This window comes from Perca flavescens, chromosome 17, assembly GCF_004354835.1.
Source record: "Perca flavescens isolate YP-PL-M2 chromosome 17, PFLA_1.0, whole genome shotgun sequence".
In the NCBI taxonomy this organism is placed as follows: domain Eukaryota; kingdom Metazoa; phylum Chordata; class Actinopteri; order Perciformes; family Percidae; genus Perca; species Perca flavescens.
In genome coordinates, this window is record NC_041347.1 from 17,509,649 (window position 1) to 17,535,870 (window position 26,222).

General features: G+C 39.6%; 1 protein-coding gene across 3 annotated transcripts; it reads right to left on the minus strand.

Moving 5' to 3' along the window:
• On the minus strand, window positions 1-25,950 carry wu:fc17b08 (ligand-dependent corepressor). 3 transcript variants are annotated; one of them, XM_028603110.1, is made up of 7 exons: window positions 25,838-25,950; window positions 16,418-16,483; window positions 15,360-15,439; window positions 14,935-15,067; window positions 14,278-14,598; window positions 14,072-14,171; window positions 1-6,553 (listed from the first exon to the last, which is right to left on the minus strand). In XM_028603110.1, exons 1-7 carry the CDS (start codon window positions 25,932-25,934, stop codon window positions 1,858-1,860), a joined length of 5,493 nt encoding a protein of 1,830 aa, XP_028458911.1. In that variant the 5' UTR covers window positions 25,935-25,950; the 3' UTR covers window positions 1-1,857. The 3 variants fall into 3 exon arrangements, with proteins under 3 accessions (XP_028458911.1, XP_028458912.1, XP_028458913.1); XM_028603112.1 differs by lacking the exon at window positions 1-6,553 and adding an exon at window positions 7,257-11,856; XM_028603111.1 differs by lacking the exon at window positions 16,418-16,483.
• Between the last annotated feature and the right edge of the window lie 272 nt (window positions 25,951-26,222).

The window sequence follows — 26,222 nt, forward strand, 5'->3', positions numbered from 1 at the left end:
TAAAATTCCAACAACTTTATATCAACTCCAGCAAAATACAAAGTTCTTAACATAAAGATGCATCATTCTTGGAGTACCACAAATAAAGCAGTTATTTCTTTCTAATATACAAAATCAAAATCTTTAAATAGCAACTGTAAAGAATAAACATGTTCAAGTCTGATATTTGGTGGGCCGTTTTAGCTAAATGCATTAGCCTATGTGGAGTTCTTAAATAACAATAAAAAAACATGACGGACATGTTTTGCATTTGCAGATGATATACCCTCTAGAGTAATGAACATAATAAAAAATAACACTGTGCTAAAAATGACAATTGACAATACACCAATGTAAGTTACTACTGTGGAAGTTAAGAAACTTCACATTATGAGAACATCTGCCTGACAATAAAACAAAAACATAAAACTGCAACATACTTGGATACACAACTCAGAAGTGTGACTAGACTACCCCAAAAATGTCATATCCAACTTGCATGTAATCACGGAAGGAATTCATCACCCTGCAATGTGCCATTAATGCTAAAGAGGCCATGAACTTAATTCATATTAACCAACAAAATATACATACTTTTTAGGTATTTGTAATTAGGAAATATTGTTAGCAAAATGATACACAAACCAGTATTCCAACATCATCTCAGATGGGTTTGCTGTGCATACAAAGTCTTGATATTCAAAGCTCAGGGGCATAAATATTGTTCAGGGTTTCAGTTCTAGTAAGGCAACAGCTGTAATGCACCAGTTGCTAAAACTGTCTCCACATTAACAAGACTAAACACATGCAGAAGCAGGTAAAATACTTAAAGTGAAGTCCCCATTATGAGCAGATAATAATGGGTGTAATGGTCACAGTGATGGAAACTGACCCAAAACATAAAAAATACAAACATTTGTCATGACACATACAGAGCAGACCTGCCTGTTTTAACAATTCAGATTTGTATATATTTTAACATCTAATACAGCCATAGTAAGAACAATATTAAGTTAATGCTCTGGGAAAATGGGAATATAAAAATCAGGTTAGAGTAAATCAGAATGTCTGAATGGCTCAGACAACGTAAGAATTTAGAGATGATGCACGAGGCACGAACTGTGTGGAACGGAAACTATTTGCACACACTCTGAAGCAATAAATGTTGACTGCCTCTCCAGGGATTAGAAGTTGGTATAACTAAAGTACAGGAGTTTTCACATTTAGCAACACATTGTATTACTTTACACTTCATAAATAAGGCACTGGGTCACAACAGTCACATATTCACAATGTTGTGATTGGAAGACAGGCTGGAGATACAAACTGCCTACTTACTGAAGGTAAGAATCTTATTCAAAAGCTGATCTCCCTTCTCACAGCAAGCTCTCTGAACAGTAAATGCAGCGCATGCTATCATCTAAAACAACTGGATACAAAAATCGCAAAAAAAAGAAGCAAAACAGGATGGTGAGTGAATTTAATGTCACCTTGATAACCGCATCAAAGTTTGATGTTTGTTATCCCAACTTTTAAAATGAGGTTTGACAGGATATTATCTCCAGCCGTGTCGTAGAGCACTGAAACAGAAAGCCAAACAGCAATTACGTCTGCAAGACATCATGTAGGACTTGTCTGTAGTCCCTAAACACAGAGCAAATGCTCGCCATCACATTTGTATTTTCACACTGAAGCTTTACAAAAGCATGACTTTCAAAATGTGTTCCTTCTTCACATATGTTCCTACTGAAAAAGGCGTCCCCTGAAGAGTTTGGTAAAAATAGAAAATAGATACTTCTGGTCCTTCTGAATATATTCCAGATAAAAGAAAATGACAAAATCCTCTTAATAAAGATGATCTTCCTGTGCAGGTGGATTTCATTTCGAGAGTGATGTCCTGGTGCGCTTAGCTGGGGTCTCTAAAAGCTCCTGAGCTCTCTTAGTTGCCGATTTTGTCCCACTTCGTGGCAACAAGTCCGTCTGCCTTCTCTTTGCAGTGGACTTTAAAGCCCCTCTTCTTATCATCGTGGGTCCCTCAGCTTTTCTGACTGGTTTAGGAGATGCATTTTGTGTTTTAATGGACTTTGTTGCCTTCTTCGAGGCATGACTGGGGCTCCCACTCGAAGGGACTGCCGCCTCCATTTTTCTCTGGGATCTAGTTAGTACCTGGTCAGGTAAAGTCGGAGCCTTGACATCCATGCTCTGCTGCGGGGTGTCAACAGCGCACTCTGTAGCTTTAATTTCAGCCAAAGTACTCTGTGACAATTCCTTTGTTTGGATATTTCCAGCATTCACTTTACACACAGTGGGTTTTTCTACCTCTACTTTCTCTGCTTCAATTAGTTTTTTATTGTCGACCTTACTTTTAGATGCATCGACAGGGTTATGTTCAGATATTTTAGGAGACCCTAGTCGTTGAGAACATCTCTTGGGCAAATCTTTTCTAGTTGCATCTCTTGAAGCTCTACTACTGCTCTGAGCCTTGACTGCCCTCTGTTGAACTGGATACTTTGTAGTTTTTTTACCAGCCAATGTTTTCCTTCTTTCTATTTTTGCTGCAAATGCTTTCATTTGTTTACCGACAGGTAAGGGCGATTTCTGTGCCTTCAGGGATGGTTTCATAATGGACTTGGCAGCAGATTTTTTGGTGGCTAGTCTATTCATGTTGGTTTTTAAGGTTTTTGAGGCCTCTTTGAGTCTAACATTGGTTTGCTGAACCTGCATCTTCTCTCGGATATTAGAGTATTTCCTCAATATCCTTGCACTAGCTGGATTCTTTGATTTTCCAGATGATTTCTGGGATTCATTTATCTCTCCACGGGCTTTGGCAGAGGAGTGTGACTTAGTCAAAGTCTGAGTAGTACTGGGAAGGTCTCTTTTCTCTTTCCCTTTGACTGCATTTGCCTCCTGCTCCAGTGCTTTAGCAATCAGTTTCTGACTCTTGGCGTTGCTCTTTACAGGAGAGGCGATGGCAAACTTTTTCAAATGTTTCTTTAAGCGCTCTGCCTGTAGGCTTGGAAATACCCCCTGAGAGGTCCCTGAACCACTAGATGAGCTGTGAAAGCACAGCTGAGTTTCTGACGGAAGACGTGTATTCACCTTCTTGACAATGACAAGGGACTTTGTTTCTGTTGTTTCAAGGAACCAGCGACAAATACTGGTGAGATTAAAACCTTTCATGAAGAGCATTTGGACTGGTGAGCATTTCTGGTGCTCTGAAGACTTAGATTTTCTTGCCCTGCGTTTACTTTTCCATATAGCTGCCTGCCTGTCTGCTTTGTTTTTGTATTTTGTTGCTGGCTGACCCTCTTTGTCCATTTGCACCCAGCCTTTTTGCATTTTATCATACTTAATGTTCAGGTTTGTAATTAGGTGTTGGTTTTCTTCTCCAGTCAGAGTCTCGAAGAATTTGTTAGTTTGTTTTGGGGGTTCAGGTCTTGGGGTTATGACAGGGATGGCTGAGCTGTGGGGCAACACAGACACTGGAAGGGGCTTCACCTGAGCTTTGGTTACTTTTTCTGGCATTATTCTGATTGGGGAAACTATGTCACTCTGTCTTCCAGCTCCAGTAAGAACACTTGTAGAGGGTACAGCCAATCTTTGTGACCTCAAAGCCAATTTCTTGTTGTCCACTGGTGATGAATAATTAGCAGACTGGTGGGACATTTCAGCCTTACTGCTCTCACTCCTTAATGGCATTCTTGTGAGTTTGCCTGATATGGAAGAACAGCTATCCTCTCCACTTGCAGACCGGTCTTCTAAAGATGCTACATTTGGCTTTTGTGGAAAAGAAACATCACTTGCTTCTGCCTCCTTTCGGAGAACCCGCTTACTTCTTAATGGCATAATCTGTGCTTGCATTTCAGTCTTTACAGGACTTTCATTTTCTAATTGACTTGATACCTTGCCGCTAAGTTGCGGTTTCTCATTCTTAATATCGTCTACTACAGCCTTTGTAGACCGTAGTTTCTGTTTGGCCTGCAATCTATTTTCTACTTCGTTTTTTTGTATTTCTTCAGAGGTTGTCCCTAATTGCTGAGTGTTTTCAATGTTTAATTCTACAGTTGTCTCTGGTACTGTGTTCTGTTTGGACTGTTCTGAGGCTTCAGAGGAAGAGGACTTGATTGGAGGAGAAGACGTAGGAGGAAGTGAAGGAGGAAGGGGGAGGTGCTCTGTAGATGAAAGAGCATGGGATGCAGTAGATTTTGGAGATGAAATGGAAGGGACAGCATTTGATTTGGGTGGCGATACTGGAGTTCCAGCTGGCCTCTGGCTGGCTGATCTAAGTTGCCGCTGATCGGCGAGGACAGGCAAACTATCCTGATCTCTCGGACCTTTTTTTTGTTTCCGGATTTGTTTGGTCGTTGAGGGAAATTTAGATGTTGGGCTTGATGGTGTGGCAGAGGATGGTTCTTTCACCTGCTGAATCGCAGCAGTAGTCTCAATTGATTTTACAGCTATGTCTGTTTCAGGTAGAGGTTTCTCCAAATTCTTGTTTTCAGTAGTTGAATCAACAGAAGTCTTGTTGGGGACATTCTGACTAGATTTCACTGGGGTTTTATTAGGTGATGTGGTACTGTTCCTTGATCTACGACGCAGACTTCTGTCAGAGGCCGATATCGGTCTACCATTAACAAAACCCACTACCACCCCTTCGGTTTTTCTTAACCGCTTTGGCAGCGAAACTACAGAGCCTCTTTTTCTACGCCAAGGGGGTAATTCCTTCAAGAGCGCATCAAGTGACTTTGAGGACACGTCATCGTCATTTTCACCTTCAGTCTCTAAAGGCATAACACCGTCAACTGCTTCAGGTTTTTTAATTTCTGCCTCTTTTACAATCGGCTTCTCTGCCGAAACAGTGTTGTTGGACTTTTCTGTCACTTCAGAGTTGTCATAGTGCATCTGTGTCTCTGGTTGAAGTTCCTGACGTTGCTCCTCTTGTATTTCCTCCATTTTATTTTCCTCTATTTCTTCCTCAATTTGATCCACCGGTGACAGGGCACTATTTTGCTGAAGAACAGGCTCGCTGTTGTGCAGTTTATCTGATAAAAGCTGGGGCTCATCTTCTTCTATGGTTGTATCCTCCAATGGTTCTACTACTGTTTCTGCAACTATCTGCTCAGTACTTTCCTGCACGTTTCCTTGAGGCTCAGGCTCGTTATCTTTTTCTGCTTCAAATGGAGCCTGTGTAACACTTTCTTCACTTCCTGTTGTGCCTAAATCTGCAGGTGTGTTCTGTTCTACTGCTGTGTTAATATCGGTTTCTTTGTTTTCTGTTGGGGACCTTATCGGAGATGAAGGAGCAGACTGCCCCTTGCTCTGACACTGATCTGTCTGACTTGTTTCAACTATAACATCTATTTCACTGGCTGCTACCTCCACCATATCTCCTGTTCCTGGTATCACACTCTCATCTGACTCTTGTGTGGACATTTGTTGATTCATTGTCTCCCTGCATGCTCCAGCAAACAGCATATCCACAGGTGGTACACCTTCAGGCTTTGAAAGTATTTGTTTTGGGGTGACCAATGTGATCAGCTCTGGAATTGGATTCGGACAGTTGCCCCTCCCAGCCAATGTACGGACCGTTTTTAACTCCCATATTTCATCTGAATACGCATGTCCTCTGGTGCTTTTTCTGGCATTGCGACGTGGGAGCATACTGCACTGCTGCTCCTTAAAACACTCTGTAATTGGTTTGTTAATAAAAACAATGTCACAGTGACCAAGATCAGGGTCAGCTATTTCTCTACAAGCAGAGTCCCTAATCCGATGATCAGAGGATGACCTGATAGTCTTCCTGGCGGTCCGCGGAGAGTCTGAAGGAATGGTCATGTGAACTGAAAACAGGTTTGCTGATTTATCTTTGGCATGCCCGAGAGTCTCTTTCTGCCTAGCTTGATGTGTGTGACTAGTCGGATTGTGTCTTTTCACAAAGGAGCTGAGTCTAGCACTATGACTCTCTGTTCTGTTGGATGAATTTGAGTTACCCTGTCTTTCCTCCAAAGTGTCAGAGTGAGATGAAAGAGAAGCGTTGAGCACACATGACAACTTCTTACCGGCAGCAACGTTACTGGTCATGATTTTCATCTTAAGAGGGGCATGATCACCATGACGGTTGTTCTCTGCATCCACTGGATTAGGGGTGGGAGTGACCAAAGCTTGGTTACTCTCTGACCCAGGGCTGCAAAGATCCAAAGCAGGGCCTGCAGATGTTTTCAGTGACAATGCATTCTCTGGAACGTTTTTCATTGCACAGCTGCTTGGGAAAGAATGGGACACATCCTGGACTTCTGACTTGGGAGTGGATTCACTGGGAAACCTTAGCTCAGAGCATGACTTCACAGGTGTGACTGGGCTGAATTTTGCAGTGGAGCAAGCAGGTCTTTGGATCCCAGAGTTACAGGCTTGTTGTGTATTGGAAGATGCCAGTGCTTTGACCTCCGTCTGTAGAAAACCTATGGCATCTACAATCTGTCTCTGATGGTGGGGACAGAGTTTGGCTATGAACTGTTCCAGCGTGGAGGTGGACTGTAGGTCTCTTGCCTTTGCAATAGGAAACTCTGTAGACTCACTGAGGAGAAAAAAGAAAAAATAGATGTAATTGCACATCAAGAAGAAGCAACACTGGTTCATACTATTGATTGGTATGTGATTATAACACTTACGCAAAATAATTTGTCCCTTCATCTCTACATGTCCCTAATAAAGTTGTCAAAAAGTGGTGGAGCTAAATGTTTGAGTGAAATAATTCACAATTGTATAACGATGTTTATCATTGCATATTTATTAGAAGAATAGGTTAATTTAAAAGTCATCCAGTGAACTTGACCAATTACATTGTTAGCGCTATTACATTTTTCTTCTTTGCACAGTTGTGCCTTTTGTTACAATTTACATCAAGAAAATCCTACACATGCACAATACATTTAGTAATGGTGGCCCACTTAATTAAAACAAGTCAAACACATGTTTATCACTTGAAAGAGCAAATATATTAGGGCAAAATATAGAGTACATCATTTTTGTCAAGTTTTCATTTATTTAATAACTAGTGCAAAGGGTGACATTTAGATACAAGTGCTCAACAAAATTGACTAGTAAAAGAAAAATCAAGCGTGACTGAACATATGCTAAGTTAGTTATTTTAATACCTGTGAGGTTTTGTTTGTGCCAATGAAAATCTAAAATAATCAGTCAACTGGGGAGAGGGGGGGGGGGGGGCATGTTCCTATATTTCTGGCTAAAGTTTCTTTCAGTGAGGTAGGTCTATTACAAATCCTCCGAGAGATCTTTCGAGCATTTATACCATCACATATACATTATATATGTTATAACTCTGAAAAGGTTATTTTCTTTCTAAAACAAAAAGCCCAAAACAAGCCCTTCCCAAGCTACACTGTGGTCTTATAACAAGAAAATGAACAGACAATGAAACCACATCTGGATTCCTGAGGTAACATGTCACAAGGCTATGCAGAATAGTGAAAATGAGAAACAACTTTGCCCACAGCATGTGTAGCTGAGCAAGAGGTGTTGGCAACTGCAAGGTGAACATAGTATGTAGTCAGAAAATGCTATGTTAAGCATTGTCTAATATTTGTTTAAAACAGATAGTTACAAACTAACATTTGTATACAACTATAAATGCCGATTTGCCAAATACCATGCTACTGTTTTTATTTTGACGAAGTAAAGCTGAAATCTTTAACATTTCATATTTTGTCACCTTTGAGCTATATCAAAGATGTCGGGATATCTAGTTCTAAGCTTGCTATGTACCCTCTACTCCGTGCTAGTTTCCTGCTATATAGAAAAGTGACAAAGTGAATTTGGATTTTTACTATTATTTTGATGAATTGTCAAACAGACAATTTCTGAAATCTTCAGAAATGCAGTTTTAGGATGTTACACTAAGTAGGTTTTTAAATTAAATATGTGCCGTTTGAGGCACTGAACTGTAAAGAAACATGTTAATTCATTACCCATTGGTCAACATCTTACCTGCACTGAGGTTATATTGACATTCATTGTGTAAAAAAAGTATAAAAATAATAAAACAGTGTAAAGATGTACTATGTTGTTTTTTTTGGCTTCAAACACAAAATGATTTGTACAGCATGCCAAAATATCTCAAATGGAACCATTAGAGATTAGAAAATAAATATAAGAGATTAAAAAAATAACTTTTGCTGGAACCAGACCAATTTTCTGCTAGGCTCATTAACTAACTTAACATCCTCCTTGCAAGTTCTAAGGAGTAAAGTGTAGTACCTGAATAACGAGTGGTAAGCGTTTTATCCCTGAGGGTTTCGCTATCTGTTTCACTTAGCATTGCAGTAAAGAACTCAAACAAAGTACATGCCTTTTTCTTCCAGATTAATAAAATAACAAATCCAACAAGCACAAGCAAACCAAACTCATTTCCACAATATTTCACAAGAACACAAACATGGAGGAGTTCACTCATCCACAATGTTCATATACTGCACATTAGGGATATAAATAATCTGGCAATCACAAACTACTATATTTTATCATACATCTTCAGTGAACCATTAACCAGATTCTGGTTAAATGGTTTAAGGATATTTCAAGTTCACAGTTAATCTATTTGATACATTGTTGACTTGATGGTAAACACACCAACACTCCAGTATTTTCAATAAAACATCCTCAGAGATAAACTTCACCATACACAACTAACTTGATATATATGATTTAGTCCAATCATGCAAAATATAACTAGTGCCATTCCTGAATACATTGTTGATGTTAAATTAAACATCCAACATCTGTACGTTATTTTTTATGACAGAGATACTCTAGTCGTTTTAGACTTTTCTCATACATTATATTTAACAAGCAAAAGACACCCAACTTGTGTCAGAATAAGTTGGGACAATCTTAAATGTTATCCCTTCACATCTATTATGCAAGACAGTTAAATGTACCTTTTAAGCATTATCAACTTATGTCTATAAATATTATGTGAATAACCTTGATTAAAGCCATTTACATTCATGGTTACTTAAGTGATAATAAAAGTAATTAATAAATATAGATTAATAAATACTGCATTAACAAAAAAGAACTCCAAAAATATCCATTTGAGTAGGTACGTAAGGGGATGTAAACACTTCCTCCACTTTGGAAAACAAAGGTTTCTCCGAAGCAGGAGGTCATCAAAAATGCTTTTGTCACAACTGTCTGAACAACATCCCCACCCCAAAAAGAAAAAAATAGAGACAAAGAAAATATTAAATAGATTATCAGGGTGCAATGAACTACAAAGTACACTCAAATATTTACATACGGTTGAACTTTGATAGATATTCTACTGTTAACTAACTTGACAGTTAGTATGACAGCTCTTTGTGTAAACTATTCACCTTCACTCAAAAGAACTTTACAATAAACTGTGTGTTGTGTACATGAGAAATTGCTACATAAAACAGCTACGATAACAGTAGACTGTGATATGGGTTTTCCAGTTGAGGTAGTCGACCATTAGATTTGCTACAATAGACAATGAGGAGCGCAAAGAAATGTTTTGCCTGTCAATAAACCCAAAGCGCTTGTATGTCTAATATATTAATTCAAATGCATGTAAAACTCTAAATGAGAGAGTAAAGTGTGGTTTTTGAGTGATGCTGGATGATTGTCAATGCAAGAATAATTGAATGAATGTGAATCAGTGACTAGATTTCACTTAATCATAAATGTATACTTGAAGCCACTGCTTTGTTTGCTTTGTTTTTTCAACCGAGACAAAGTTATTCATAAATTTTGTGAATATGTATAAAAATTATATGCAATTTAGAGTGGTTAATTAGTTGCAAATAGAGTTAGAGGTAAAGTGAGAGGAAATGCAAACTGCATATAAAAACTAAAGAATACCTGCATTTAGAGCAAGTTGCGAAGGAATACAAAGAAAACCCAACAAGTTAGTTAGTTTACCATCTAACAAAATTGTACTATTATTACAGTGCTATTAACATACAAGTGTTTCCCTGAACTATGTTACAGCTGAACCAACTCTCACTTGAAAATGTTTACAATCAAGGCAATTGTATGTAATATATGCCTGCAAATATATTATCTTTGTTAAATGCTTGTAGTGAAGGAATAATTTTTTTTTTTAATCAAAAAAATCCACGATCGTCAACATTGTGTACATCTAAAAATCCTGCAATTTGCAAAAAATAATAACCAAGATTTGCTAGATCTGTGCATCAACCTGATGAAAGAATAATGGGCCATGATCCCATATTCTGGAATGTCCTGAGGTATTAGTGATAATGCACAATGAGGTGTCCATTTCAATCATAGACGTGCATTTGCAAAACAGTGACAGAGACCTTCCCTGTCATCCCTAAGGGCCTACATACACAGTAAAATTGACTACATATTCACTTTGAACATATGACCAAGTACTATGAACAGTACTGAGAGAAGACACCGAGGGGCGCCACTTCCTTAGACATGATTCAATTGTAAAGAACACGTGTATAGAGCTAGGAATGATTATACATAACATAACCTAAAAAATAAACTGAAATTAATTAACAATAAACTGTAGTTCTTCTTCTTAAATTGAAAGTATGCCTTCCAAGCACAATATGTAAGGCAAGAAGACACTGAGTGTTTTAGATAGATGGCCATAACATTTGTATGCATTGCTAACCAAAGCAAGGGATAAAACATACATAAGTTAATAATAAATATGGGTATTTTGATTTAAGTGTTAGACATAGCTATTAAGGTTTTATGGAAAAACAAGTCAGCTACTACCACTGTCTAGCAAACGCAACATCGGTCTTGTTAAAGAGTACATCACTAATGATACTTTACAGTTATATCACTCATTTGATGAGAGGCTTCCATCATGGAAATCATTTCCGTTCTCTTCAGATGCACTCTCTTTTTTCAGAAACAACGTGCTGGGAGTTTTGGAGTTCTTTCCTCTCTGGGGACCGTGAAACACCCTGTTCCTCTACCTTTATCAGCTTCAGGTTTTTTTTGGGGGGATGTTTCAAGGTTCCCAGTCGCTCCTTAACTTTGTATTCCAGGGTGCTGTGTGGAATGCCATAGATCGTTTGGGCTTTAGACACACTCATTTTCCCACCCATCACCATCTCAATAGCCTCTTCAAGCAGGTCAGTGTTGTACTGTCGATATCGGCCACGTTTCTTCCTTGGCTGCTTGTTACCTGGGTCTGACTCTGAATCCAGAGGATAACTTCTCCGCAAGGCTTTGCGGTCAGTGTCGTAAGGCCATTCCTTCTCTGAACCTGAGCTACTAAAACCTCCACTGCTCTTTTTCTGGATCTGCCTCGGGAGAATGGAACAAAGTGCCTTTCCCAGACCGTTCTCACAAGCTGATCTTGAATACACGTTGGACAGGGAATCCCAAGACGGGTCCGTTGCTGTTGCTAAAACTCGCACCTGGGGAATCTTGAGGTCAAAAGATGATGACTGAGAAGGGGAGAGGCTGTGGTCCCTGCAGGCCTCGTGAAGGTTTACGTTCTCATAGGCAAGTGGCTTTGTCCAAAGTCCAGCAGCTTCCAACAACTTGGGTATGTCTTTAAGGTGCTCACTAGCCTCACCGTTGGTTTTGAGTTTGAGGAGGGTCCCAAAATGACTTTTAAAATTCCAGGTAGCAGATCCATTTTTGAAAAGGTCAGTAGGTCCAGAGCTGTGGCTGAGAGGTGACTCTGGGTCGCTCTCAAGATCGGGCTCCTCTTTGATGTGCAGCGAGTATGCAAGAGATGAGGACGGCTTATAACGGGTGGAGTGGCCAATATTCTCCCTCATCCTTCCATCCTGTAGGCGCCTCATAAACAGCCCGACTTGCCCGTCCGCTCTCAAGGATCGCCTGATTGGATGGAAGGAAATTGGGTGTAAGCAGAGCTTGCACAGTGCCTTTTTTCTCTTTTCTAAAGGAGGATGGGTTGGGGAGGGGAGGATGATGGCCACTCCTTTATTATATGACCTTGCTTTGGTAACATCACTATCTTCTAAAATAACTGACTGTGTGTTTGTGTGTGTGACTTTTAAGAACAAAAAAGGCTCAAGTTTGACAATTTTTTATTTGCTTGCTGTGATGATTGTTAACAAAATGTGCAACAAAATAATAAACAAAAAGAAAAGAAAGGGCAAATGAACAATAAAAACAAAAGCAAAGAAAATGGCATTTATTGGAGTACATTAAAGGTCTTGGCTCAAAAAGCATAGCCAGAAGGAGGCATTATTTGTCATTGCAGTAAGGCAGCTTGGCATGTAGCCATTAAGCAGGGCACACTAACTATGTCATACAAAATGACTAGTGCAAATAAAGCTCTTGACATTTTGTGTGTGACGTTACCACTGAACAAGCACAGAAATAAAAGAGTAAGCCAGCAGAGGGTTGTGTGTATCAAAGTCAAAACCTGACTAACTGAAGTATGATAATATGAAGAAAAAGAAAAGTTATCTGGTAATTAGATCAAAAAAAATTATATTTACTTTGTCCTCCAAACGCAAAACTGAATTAACCAAGGACAGTGTGCATGTTGTATATCATATTCATAAAATCAGATGAAAATCAAAGCCATTCTGCTAGGAATGATCTGCAAGGATGATCTCTTTTATATCATATCAGCTCTCAAAGCAGCAGAAGAGGAGCATGCAATGCCACTAGTGATTAATTAATCCATATAACATTTTTTATTATAGGCACATTCAAGTCCAGATAGCTATAACAGTAGCAAGAGAATTTGCTCTCAAGAAAAACAGAAAAAAATTACATTACAATACAATCCTGTTTAGATAGTCTCAAGTTTTTGATTAAATTAAGAATGAAATAAAATGACAATTTATCTACAAATAATGCAATTTCAATTTGAAATACAGCCCTCTCATTTAGATGAATGACATGAGAAAATGTTTATTTTTTAATACTATCAGTGACTATAATCTGCTGAAAAAGTTGGCGTCATGTTTATCTGAAGCATGCGATATGAAAACTACTTGTGTTACCAGCACAGTAATAGATGTACAGACAATGCTTATTTTGAACATTAAAACATCTGAATACAATCTTTCCTTGAGAGAGAAACATGGCGTGCAAATGTGTATGAAATTATTTAAATAGGTATTTGTGTGTGTGTGTGTGTGTGTGTGTGTGTGTGTGTGTGTGTGTGTGTGTGTGTACATACTGTATGCATATGTATTTTTTAGTTTTGTTCAAAATAAAAATAAATGAAATGAAAAACCCCTCTACTAGTACTACATCATTGAGAATCAATGTAGTAAATAATCATCATCAGGCCAGTAAATTATCATCATCAGGCCAGCCGGTGCCAGACAAAAGGCTCTTTTCACAGCAGTCATTTTGACATGTCATTGCACTGCAACCACAGGTGTAATAATTAATCAATCAGTTATGGCCCTGTTCCATTTAGGTGGGTTATGACACACAAAATATAACGCCACAATTACTTTGATTAATTTCACTTGCGTTTCTCCTGTATGACATGTCAAAATGACTGCTGTGAAAAGGACCTATGATGAACATGAACAAGACCGAGCTAACAGAATCCTTTTAAACCACAAACTAAGATGCTGCCCTTTCAGTCCTTAGCTGGCGATACCAGTGACCGGTTAGACAAAAATTGAGGACCAGGCAGCTGCATTAACTTGAAGTCTGCAAGGTCATTTATTTTGAATGGCAGCATAAAACAAAATGCATCCATAAGGATGCATTGGAGTGAGGTTTTAAAGCAGAATCCAGCAGCAGAACCACATGGAAGATTTCGCTCTGTTGCAGTTGGTAATCCCCTTTCCCATGTTTCTTTGTGGCAAAAAACCCTTCTGTTAGCACAACCATATTTGTTACTGTTCATTTTCATTAAGCCACCAACTATCTGCGAGATGTTCAATTTCAGAACTCAAATTACAGGCCTCAGCTTATGCCCATGCATTGATGCCACTACATGAAAGCGTTCATTCCAAATTCATGTTATGAGTCATCCTAAACTACAATGAAACATATCATCAAAACATTACTGCTTAAGTACTGGAGACTAAAGAGACAAATAAACTTATCTTACCCTTTAAGCGTGGATGTGGCTGGAGAAAGGCAGGGACTACGGACAGGCAGGCTGCTGCTACTACAGCGGTTCTTTTTAATAGATAAGTCAAGAACTCCATCTGTTACAAAAAAGGCAGGAAAAAAGTTCAGACTGGCCTATCACCAATGCACTAGCTGAGTCATAAATAAGCCTCCCTGTTACAGATGTGTTTAAGTTCACACTACCTTGTTCACTAGGCAAAGCCTGAGGCCTCTTGATGGTGAGGTCAAGTGGAGCATCCTGGTCAGCCATGAGGAGCTTGCTGAGGACTGGGTTCTGGTTGTGTGCAGGCCCAGCCAGGGGGGCAGCAGGGCTGGTAGAAGGAGGAGCCCCTAAGAGCAATGGTGGAGCCGGTAGGCTTTGGTCAGAGCAAGGCTGGGAATCAGAGCCACTGTCCTGAGGGGAGCTGGTTTTTGAGGTATATTCGGCAGCAAACTGCCGGATCATTCTCTGAAGGATCTCTCGGGCCACTACTGGAATGTGTGGGTCCGAGAAATTTGGTGCATCTGAAAGGAATTAAATATGGAGTTAAAAACTGTTAAGTGTGCATTCCTTTACTGAGCTATAAGTGGTTGTTGGTAAACATTCACTACCACATTGTACGAATATTTTAAGAACAAAAGCAGGCTTGGTACCCAGCCTGCAAAACAACTCCAAAGAAAATACATGCTAAAGTCATTTTCCATAGACCATAGAAGCTGTAATTGTAGCAATTTTATTTCATGCGTATTTATAATTAAAGCTTACCAAGCAACGGCATACGCCATCTTGTCTGCAGGCAGGTTCTTTTGTACCAAGCACATTAGTGACATAATGTAAAATACTGAGACATAAAGACTCACCTTTTCTACAGAGGACTGCATTGAGAAATTCCTCAGCTTGTTTCTCTAGTTTGCTGATTGTGGTCTGATCTTTAACCAGGAGAGGTTTAGGTGTATCTTCAAGCCCTCCGTTGCTTAAGCCAATTAAGTGTTCCTGTCAAATGACAAAACTGTTAAGTCAATGGTCTTTAGACTTAAACATGATACATATATACTGAACAATACATAGGAAGATTTTTTTTTGTAATTATTAAGTTCAGACTTATTTCTCCTCACTTTAGGTAATCGGGTGCCCTGACAGATTATAGAGCATAGGCATATTTAACGCACTCCTAACATTTATCCATTGTCCACTTTCAGTTTTTCATCCTACATCTAAATGAAATTCTGAAAGAAAGCACCAAAAACAAAAAGAAAGAAATAGAAAAAAAAACAATAATTCTTACCTTTACTTTGTCTCGTCTCAAACAGCAGAATAGACAATTTTCATCAAATGACCAGTCAGACACTGCTGTAGGCTCGAAGTCTATGGACAAAAAACAGGTCACAGGCAATGAAATACATTTGTGTGAAAAAAATCCTATATGCTTGTGTATTTTTAGCCACCTTAAAAGCTCACTACAAACCAGTGCCTCAACAGACAGAAGAACTGAGGGAGGATTTGGCACACGGCTATAGTAAGAGCTTTTAATGAGTTGCAGCAACAAATGTTTTGACAGAGCATCAAAATCGAATTGTCCATCGAAATGTGACTGCTTTTTGTTGCTCTCAAAGTACATACACAGACATACACATACAGCTAAAAACAAGGACAACAAACATTTGACTACTATGTACAGATATAAGTTTGTATATAAAAAAAAAGTGAATATACACATATGTACATACATACATGTAAACAAACTATACTATATGAGGATTGTAAACATTTCTTTTCTAAACCTACAGTGTCCTATATTCAGTATAGAATATTCTTCAGAGAACAACTCAATGACGAGACTAAAATGTATGAATTAAATGAATAAGTGGGCCATAGGCCTAATCAAAGTGTTTTGATTAGTTTGAATGAGAGTGACCAAATCAGGAGCAGACTGAGTCAGTTAAACTTCATTTTTAAGTTAGCTTTCGTCCACAACTGCTATTGTAGAAAGTTTACAGTCCTCTCACTGCAAATGTGATAAAAACCTAAATAATGGCCACTATTGTCTCACTAACATGCATTGTAAATAAATGTCTGTAGAACACTGTAGACTTTTACCCTGGCCCCACGCCATCTAAAACAACAATTTTGTAGGAACACAAGGCATCTTCTCTTCTGCAGCCAGAGAGGCTGTCTTGTAGAGTGAATGTAGAGGGGTACCAGATGGTACAATGCAGCAGCATTGTCATAATGTGAAGACAACAGATTATGCTTGAAAAAAATTTCTCATTCATGTCATGTCATTCATACACTTGTAAGATCATGGCCACTATTATGATAATTAAAATGGTCTGAGATTCTTACCCTTAAATAATTTTAGGTCTTCTACCAGCTCTGGACCAAACAGACCTTCGAGAATGCTCTCAAAACCTGAGGAACGATATGAAATTCAATAAAACTGAGCATATACATTTTGACGTAGCATTGGTTAAGCTTTACTCCTAATTAAGGCTTTGTGCAGAAACCAACAGCAGCAGAACAGCGACTTAAAATTAATCACTGTTTAAGACAACCTTATCTGCCCAAGGGCCCAAATTAATTTGTTGTACTCCAGGAAAAAAAAACAGTAAGAGCCTGGTCTACTGTACATCACCCTTCTTGTCTTTGCCTTTCTATTTCATCTTGACAACCCCAGCAACCCTCTGCTTCTATTAAAACACATACGTTTCAGTTTTCACCCCAGGTTTTTACTTTAACAGTAAATACATGCACTCCATCCTCCTGTTGCCAAGCAACTAAAGCACCTACAGAGTTGGGAGTGACTGCATGCTGCAACATTAAAAAGAAACAGTCAGAAACAAGACTATAGGATACTTTGACACCATCACATAGCAATGTTGCGGATTGGGAATCCGACCAAAGCAAAATCTTTGCAGTCCACTAATGAGTTTACAGTTAAGCAACTTACAAAGTGCTTCCAAAACATCCTATATCACATATACAGGCTAAGGAAACATTATATATGCATTACTGATGAGATGGTGGTATCCTACAGTCCCAGCTGTTTGAAAGATGCATAGGACTTTGCGTAACAGTGCATTAACACAATATGCAATGTCTGCTTACTACTGCAGGGTCAGTGGAACCAATCCAAAACCACTACATGCATTAAATTAAGCACTAAAGAGGTCAGAGGTAACATCTGCACACATAAACACAACAGATGGTTGTTAAAAATCTATGTAAAACAAGTATTTATAGCATTGAATAGTAATATTAAAATGAACATCACAAGTTAAATTAGCCAAGTGTTTAATTAGTCATCTAAAACATAATAATAAAGGCCTACTTACACTATGTCTTTACAGATAAGAGAAGAAATGATCAGCCCTTACCGTCCACTCTCTTCCTAAACTCACAGTGAATTCAATAAAAGCTGTCATCTGTTAAAATGCCCTCACTCTGCTTCCCTACAAATTCCCACCCACTTTTCAAACAGCCAAACATAAAGAGGGGGGGGGGCGCGAAGTGGTGAAACACAGCCTTGCTCATAGCTGCAACGTGAGTCTGTTTCTGGGTTAGTGCACAGGACTTCAGCTGTAACTATCTAATCCTATTTCTGAAATATTTTAGAGGCAGGGGGAGAGAAGTAGGTCATCCACTTTCGTTTGACACAGCAGCACCATGACATCAAACTACTCTTCAGGAATTCAGTTTAGGGCATTTAAAAATGTGTCATAGTTTAAACCATGAGTTTGAGGCAATATTAACACATTCCAACCTACTGGCAATGTATACTGTGGTGTAGTGACTAATAAAAAGAAGCTCTTCACACAAAACAAAACCAGCTGTTAAAATGCACATCAATCCCTCACTGTATTGAGTGCCCTACACTTAACAGTAGCCATATGTTATGTAATTTGGGATGCAGAAATAACAGTAATGTTCAGCTTTCAGGTGTATTTCCTGTTTAAAGGAACATTCACCAATTAATTCACTGAAGAGGTAATTAGGCCACCAATGAGCTGGTACTACACATATCTGCTTTGGTGTGTCAGCCCCCAGATACAATAACAAGCACAGGGTATAGAGGTACAAAGTGATAATGAGAAAAAGAAAATATAAGACCTGTATTATTTGCCACCAGGCTTAACACCTAAAGGACTATCAAGGACTAACAAAAATGACAGTCGGGGGGTATGCCTAAAAGCATTAGAAAATGTAGTCTGTTATCCAGAATTGTTAGTGCATACTATTATATAGTTTATTTTATTTTAAACAGTAGGAGAGAGTTACCCATTCATGTCAATCATCTTGATGTGAGGAGAATGGTGATTCAAGACCATTTTGCCATTTCCAACCCTTGTTGGCTTGTTTTTTCCATTTACTCCACATATACTGTGGCTTGCCTCAGCGCAATTTATAGCTGAGTGAAGACGAGGCTTAATTGTCACAGAGGTATGCTGAAATGAAAAATGAAATAACATAACTAAAGTCCAATTTCCGACTAAGGAAACCGATGCAGTGCCTACCCCCGCAAGGGAATTAGTCCTTACCCCAAGTGAAGGAGTTCAAGTACCTTGGGGTTTTGTTCGCGAGTGAGGGGACAATGGAGCGGGAGATTGGTCGGAGAATCGGTGCAGCGGGTGCGGTATTACATTCAATCTATCGCACCGTTGTGACGAAAAGAGAGCTGAGCCAGAAGGCAAAGCTCTCGATCTACCGGTCAGTTTTCGTTCCTACCCTCACCTATGGTCATGAAGGCTGGGTCATGACCGAAAGAACGAGATCCAGGGTACAAGCGGCCGAAATGGGTTTCCTCAGGAGGTTGGCTGGCGTCTCCCTTAGAGATAAGGTGAGAAGCTCAGTCATCCGTGAGGAGCTCGGAGTAGAGCCGCTGCTCCTTCGCGTCGAAAAGAGCCAGTTGAGGTGGTTCGGGCATCTGGTAAGGATGCCCCCTGGGCGCCTCCCTAGGGAGGTGTTCCAGGCACGTCCAGCTGGGAGGAGGCCTCGGGGAAGACCCAGGACTAGGTGGAGGGATTATATCTCCAACCTGGCCTGGGAACGCCTCGGGACCCCCCAGTCGGAGCTGGTTAATGTTGCTCGGGAAAGGGAAGTTTGGGGTCCCCTGCTGGAGCTGCTCCCCCCGCGACCCGACACCGGATAAGCGGACGAAGATGGATGGATGGATAACTAAAGTCTTTGCTGAAATGAAAAATGTATCAACTTTGTTCTGGGGATGAGAGCAGCAACTTTTTAGCTACAAACTAAAAATGATTAGCCTACTCAAAATACATTTCCACTTTTAACCATCAAATAGGGAATAAGAAGAAGAAATGAAGGGGACATCACTAAAAGTTTATTTGGTTAATAATATTGTCCAATGCAGCTGCAATGCACAATAATTTTCAGTACCAATTAATATACATCTCATATATACATTTTTGAGTTCTTGTTTTGTCAATAATAATGAAGCCTTAAACTACTTAGTAAGACCAACATCAAAACCAAACACATAAAGAGGAGAACAACAAGACATTTTGACGAAACGTGTGCAGCTATGTTTGGCATCGTGACTTCATAAACAACTTAAGTTAAGCATCAACCAAACCTTAACCATAAAAGTTTCTAGGAGGTCTTTTCATGGAGCTTATGTAGGCTTACAGTGAGCAAGTCTGCCGCAAGCCTTGATTGTGCTCCAGGACGAACGCAGAGAGCGGGCGCAAGCATGCTTTTATACATACTACAATTTGGGGTATGTATACACAGACACGTTCCTCACACATACTAGAAAAGATGATGACAGGTAGATACCTTACGGCAAACGTGCATGTATGGAAAGCGGTCGCACTACAGCTGAAATGGCATACTCCTTCACAGTATCCTTCTATAAAGGAGGATGTATTAGCAGGAATGTAGCACAATATGGATGTAAAAGCAGTTATAATTAGTGACAATAAAATTTGTTTTGGTTAAAATCAACAAATAATCGTGATAATTAATCGTGATCTCAATATTGATCAAAATAATCGTGATTATCATTTTGGCCATAATCGTGCAGCCCTACTCGGCGTGCTAGCTGCCGACAACAATCCACGGAGCGCCCGGTCTGGCCATCTCCTCCGTGATGTTATGAGCCGCCTGGAAGGCTCTCGTAATGGCTGTGTTGCACATTTGCACATTGTTAACACACCAGAATTTTGTGCTATGCCCCTGATGGGGAATACAGTGCAGTGCACGAAACAAGCGTCCATTTTACTTTCCTGTCAGTTGGACATGCCCAGTCGGCACGCTTGTAGTGTGGACAGTTGGTGCGGTCACAAAATAACCTTACTGCTCTTAACTCTTACACAGAGAGGATTCCTCCAAATAATGTAGAAATGCTATAGGAAAATGCCATGTCCTGCTAAGTGTTAAAAAAAAAAAATCTTAAACAGCAAGCTATGCAACATTGTCTATGGACAAAATTAATGGACACCAGAGGTAAAGGGTTCTGCTACCCTAGTTGGGTAGCTTCCCACATGTCCACTTACAAGATACATTCATAAATCAGGTCAAACATGTTCACCTGACGAACCACAAAAATTCTCTCTTCTGGCAATGAATAGCCTGTATCCCTAGTAGGAAGACAATGTGTGTACATTTCAAAAACACTTGTATACAGTAAGTATTAGGGACTTCATCATGAGTTCCTTCTATGTCTATTATTCAGAAAACCAACTACTCCAATTTTAATTCTGAACTTACTAATGCTATGATTTACTGATCACAAAAAAAACATAAATGTCAACTAACAATTAGCCTAATCATGGTACTGCAGTGCTCTTTCAAGTGGATGACCCACCCTTCCCTCGGCCGCTCTAGTGCTAAGGTTGTACAGTGCTGCATCAACCCCCACTCAGCCCATCCCCCACTGTAACTACTGTACACATACTATCTCAGGAGTGACCATGAGCTCGCAGAACAGGAGCTTCCCTAAGCTCAAATCAGTGTGCATCCAAAATAAACCTTGCTAAATCTACCATCTCTTGCTACAGCCTTTGAAAAATACTAGACAGATTGATCATTCATAAATTATGGTATCTTTAAAAAAAAAAAAAAGCATTATGTTTTTAAAATCTTACCAATGTTCAGATTGTAATGCTCAGAGTGTAATTTTGCATGAGGAGGGTCACTGGTATCCCTGAGCAATGCTCTATAAAGATGTAAGATGGGGCTGGGGGCTGCGGATGAGTGCAGAGATGACAAAATTGCACAAATTAGTCGAGCTACAGTACATGACTATTTTCATCCCAAGTCAGCCCATCATAGAGCCCAAGCCTAATGCCTAACCATCTAAAAAGAATTTACTATTGCATACTATGATGTCCACAAAAAAGTAACTAATTGTAGGTCAACAGACAAGTTAAGACATTACATGGGCATGAGCAAAGAAGTGCTTGAAATGTTATTTGGCTACACATTGGGTTCATTTTCAAGCAATATACGGTAGTTGGATCAGGCTATACAGTGGGCAATGATGTGGCCGCTTTGAGCAACATCTACAGAGGGGGGAAAAACATGGCTTGAATATTTAACAAGACATGATGCAAGCTGACAGTCAAATGGTGTAATGCTGCACAAAACATAAATTTGTATAACAAATATGAGACCACCATGATTTTAGGCAAATATGAAAAAGGGTGCATGCTCACACACAGAAACACACACACTTAATGACAGTGCATTCCATAAAAGACCATTAAAGCTGGTGGTCATGTTTTGCAAAATGTCAAACCTTAGCCAGCTCTTTTTGCAAATACGGAAAATGTAGGCCGAAAGCTCATCAGAGAGGACATGCTGGAACAGAAAATGGGCCATGCTCAAGTTTAAATAATAAACAAGACAATCTGCCTGATGTCAATATTTGCCTGTTATTTGTTTGCGCACATCCTTAATCCCACTAACCCACATGTCCAATGCAAGCATGAATAACTGGCATTCCTGGCATTTTCAAATATCAGCTGGTGCTGTTCTAGTCCAAATTTCCCCAAATACAGACAGAACACACATTTTCAGCCACACAGTTTTCATCTGGGGGCTGATGGACCATGAACACATGTATGGGCAAACATACAGACAATTGTTGTTGCTGTTCTATGGGACAATTGCCCTTGTCTCTGCCCTGCAGTTTTACTGCTCACATTAAATACACAAAGACAAAATGTCCATTTCAGCATCAGTAGGGTGGTGGTGGCGTGCAACCCTCTCCACCAAAAAGCCAAACAAAAGTATGCCCTTGTTGTCATGGACAGAATATGCCATTCTGCAGCAAGCAGACTGATGCTGTTGTCATGTACTCTGCTGCTTTACAATTATAACCCAAACACAAAGGACATTTGTCAATCATAAAGGGGGAACTGGCTAACTGAGCAGTCCTAGGTCTGGAGCTAGTGACTAGTCAGAAAGCTATTATTCTCTCTCCATTTTCATTTCAATGAGGAGCACACAGCCCACCTAGTATTGTAGCCTCTTCGCTGGAATATGTTTGTACTGGATCAGTCCACACATATCCCTAGCCTAGTCGTTATTAAAACTGATGGTGAGCACTAAGAATACTATGTCAAATAGGTGGTGTCAACTTCCAACAACCAACTGTGCAGCTAAATAGCCCTACTATTACAACAAATAATGAAAAAGTGATGTGCATTCAAATATAATGCCTATAACATAAATAATTCTGGACCTAAACTTTGGTTAGACTGGTCTATGACTGACAAATGCAAGACAGTTTTAGGTGGTCAGTGCAAATTCTTGTTCTACTTGTTCTTTCTAATGATATAGTCAGAATCTACAAATAAATCAAGAGTCAAAAATGTTTAACATGTAACACACCACAAAACTCTTACAATACATTACTGATAGATTTAATGTTACTGCTTCCTGAAACATCACATATCTACTACCTTAATTCATGTCAAGAAATGTGTGCACACTGTAAGCCTTGTACATACATTACACATTTCAATAAGACCAACACATAGAGGCCACTTTAAGTGAGATGGATTTAATGTGACATTTTGAGATCAGCAGCGTTAGAAGTAGCGTTTCGGGGGTTTAAAATTAATTTTTGCATCCTGCGGTTGAAATGCTTTTAAAAAGTTTTCACAAGGAAAGCCACAACATACAATTTGTATAATATATTTCATGAAATATCACAGAGACCCTCACTAAAAACATGGATCGATTTGTACATTTTTGACCGCATGATTCGAGTTAGTTTCATGCCCATCCCAAACCAGGCAGTCCTGTGTAACATGGAAATGGTCCCTTAATGAAGCATGCTGTGCCGTTTTCCTTAAGAAGTCATTACAGGAAATTATTTGTACATATTTCCCTATAAGACTGATAAAAGTGTATATGAATTATGATTAATCCAGTAAACAAAAAAACAAAAAAAACAACAAGATAGGAGCTGATTTGATTTCAACATTAGGGTCACCAAGCAACTCTGCTCCTCATTTGTGTAGTCAATCTGTGTTGGATAGCGCGGAGTGTCCACACTGGCTGTTGCTATGTTACCGAGTCAAAAGAAGGAGGTTGGCAAGGCATGGATTTAAAAATGGCCTTCTGTCAAATGGTGTAAAACTACTACTAATGTAAGCAATCTGTCAATATGTGTGGAACAGAATAATTAGATGGTGGATTGTAAACGTATCACAGAGAACTTTATATTGTTCATGGACCAATATGTTTTATTAATCAAGTGTTTTAGAAAAAAAGAAAAACATAGTCAACAACTGAAATGTCTACTATCCTAGCAGCAATGTCAAATGGTTTTACTTTGCCTGATGCAGAGCAACAGCAGTTAAAAACCAAATACTTTAAACCTACACATTCAATGCTTAAGCCGACCATACATGCAGACCAATTATTGGTAAACAAGAGAGTGAAACCATTACTTTGTAGAGTCAGGGGATTGCGCCTAGAATGCATCACCTGGGAACAATGTTTGCTGTACCAAATTTTATGGCAATCCATCAAGGAGTTGTGAAAACATTTTACTAAAAGTCAACCTGCTGGTGGTGCTAGAGGAAGATATTTCAGTCTGGTCCAAAGTAGTGGACCAACAATGTATGCATTATAAGAACTGAATACAGCGTTTGAGGCGCAGCCCCATTCATTCCTATGAGAGTTGCTCAATGGTACATGAAGCCTAGCCTAGAAATCTAGACGCACCCTAGCAGCAGCAAATGTAATTTGCAGCCAGGGGGTCTAGCAACTTTCCGTTGGCTTGCGAGCTGGAAAAACCAAACTCTGGCCAGCCAATTACATTGTGTATAGAGTCGGTGGGCAGGCTTATGGCTGCTGCTGCTGCTGGGAACAGTGGTCTTTCGAATCAGCTTTGGCCGCGACTCTGGAAGACTTGGAGTTAAGCTTTTCTTTGAGAAAAGAACAAAGAACGGCACTGAAGTAATTCTTTAAAAAAAAGGAAGCAAAAGTTTAATCTATCAACTAGCTCTGCTACCTTCTTCATTGCTCTTCTTGGTTGCAGTGCTATCATATTGCATGCAGAGAGAATTTGAAAGACAACAGTTTATCCCAACCCTCGGATCTAGCCCTGTCAATGGTGAGTTCCCAGACCCAACATTTTGATGTGGGTCTGGCTTGTCAGGCTACATGAAGCCATCATTGAGCCAAAAATTACCCGGACGATAGGCGCTGCTCCCGCATTGTGCGCCCCATAGAGCACTAGATACCTTCACTGGCCGAGCCGGCTACTTCCACAATGCTAACTTGAATAATGTAACAGTGCAGCTTGTCTAAACTGTTCAAATGTTATTGGATTGAATGGATCACAGTAAAACGAGTCACTTCGCTCAAAAAAAATTATCAACTGATTTACAGAAATCTCTCTCGCCATGTAAGTCTAAGGGAAAGTCTTTTCGGGCCAGAGGGCATCACGTGATGGGTTGGGAGTTGTAATTTCACTATTTTGCCACTATATTTAATATGCTTCAAAGCCCAGCACACTTCCTGGGGTCCTGGGACCAACCGAGAGACAGACCAAAAAGTCTTCCTGCCCAAGCCCTTATTTAAGGTTATGTCCTGTTCTGCTAGCTCCTACTAAGGATATTGCTTTAGCTATACTACTACAACATTATAGTTTAGCTTCAACTTCCACCGTCTAACATAGATAATAAAAAAAGAGCTTTAAACAAACAATGCCTTTTTAATTATTTGTGTAAAGGGGCCTGAAACCAACTAACATTATAGAAGTTTATTAGTATAACTTCCCAGCAGTGGGGTCTCAGCCACTTCCTCAATGCAGTTATGTGCGACCGCAGGAGGTGATTTGAGAAAAGCAAGTAAAACATCCACAACAGTTGTAGCCCTCCCCCATCCAGAATACAGTATCACCATCACACACGGGAACGCGCATTTACCAAACGGGGTCTTTTAGCCGACGCAACGCATAGAGACACTCCCTTTAAAACAAGCACGGTGCCCTTTAAACAAACTAACGTTACGACAGAAACGTTAACTAGATAACTAAAGTCTACAGTTTGGATATACAAAACAATAAAAACAGCAAGGAAACACAAGGAGTAGTGCAACATTACCATAAACTGCATAATTTTAAGTAACTGCACGGGCTGGTTTCCGTGAGAAGGAAACAGTTGAGGACAAAAAGTCGCTCGGAGATGAGTCCGGTAATAGATGGTTATTTACATCGGTAACGGTCAAACAGAGGCGAAATTCAACCAGTAAAAGTGTACGCTGTGTAACCGGCATTATCCTTACCTACACAGCGAATGAGTTTGTGTCGCCAAGAGTCAAGTTCCTGCCGAAAGCCGCGCCTGTCGATAGAGCATTGCTGCCTTTTACACTGACTCGCCATTTTCTATCGTTCTTGTCTACCGTCACGAGCACTGGAAGAGGAAGCGCTCTGCTATGTGAACGCGCGCGTCTCTGTGTCGAATAGGAAATCAGTCCAGAGGGAAGCTTCAGTCACACCGAATAAGCCAAATAGTGTAATTAACAAAGTAACAACGTAAATATATCCAAATAAATAAATAATATAATGCATTTAGTCCACAAAGAAAACAACAGTGTTACATCCCCTTAAAGATTAAGATTAATGTGGGGGTTAGGTTAAAGCAGGCTACTGCTGGGCCTCTAGACTCTT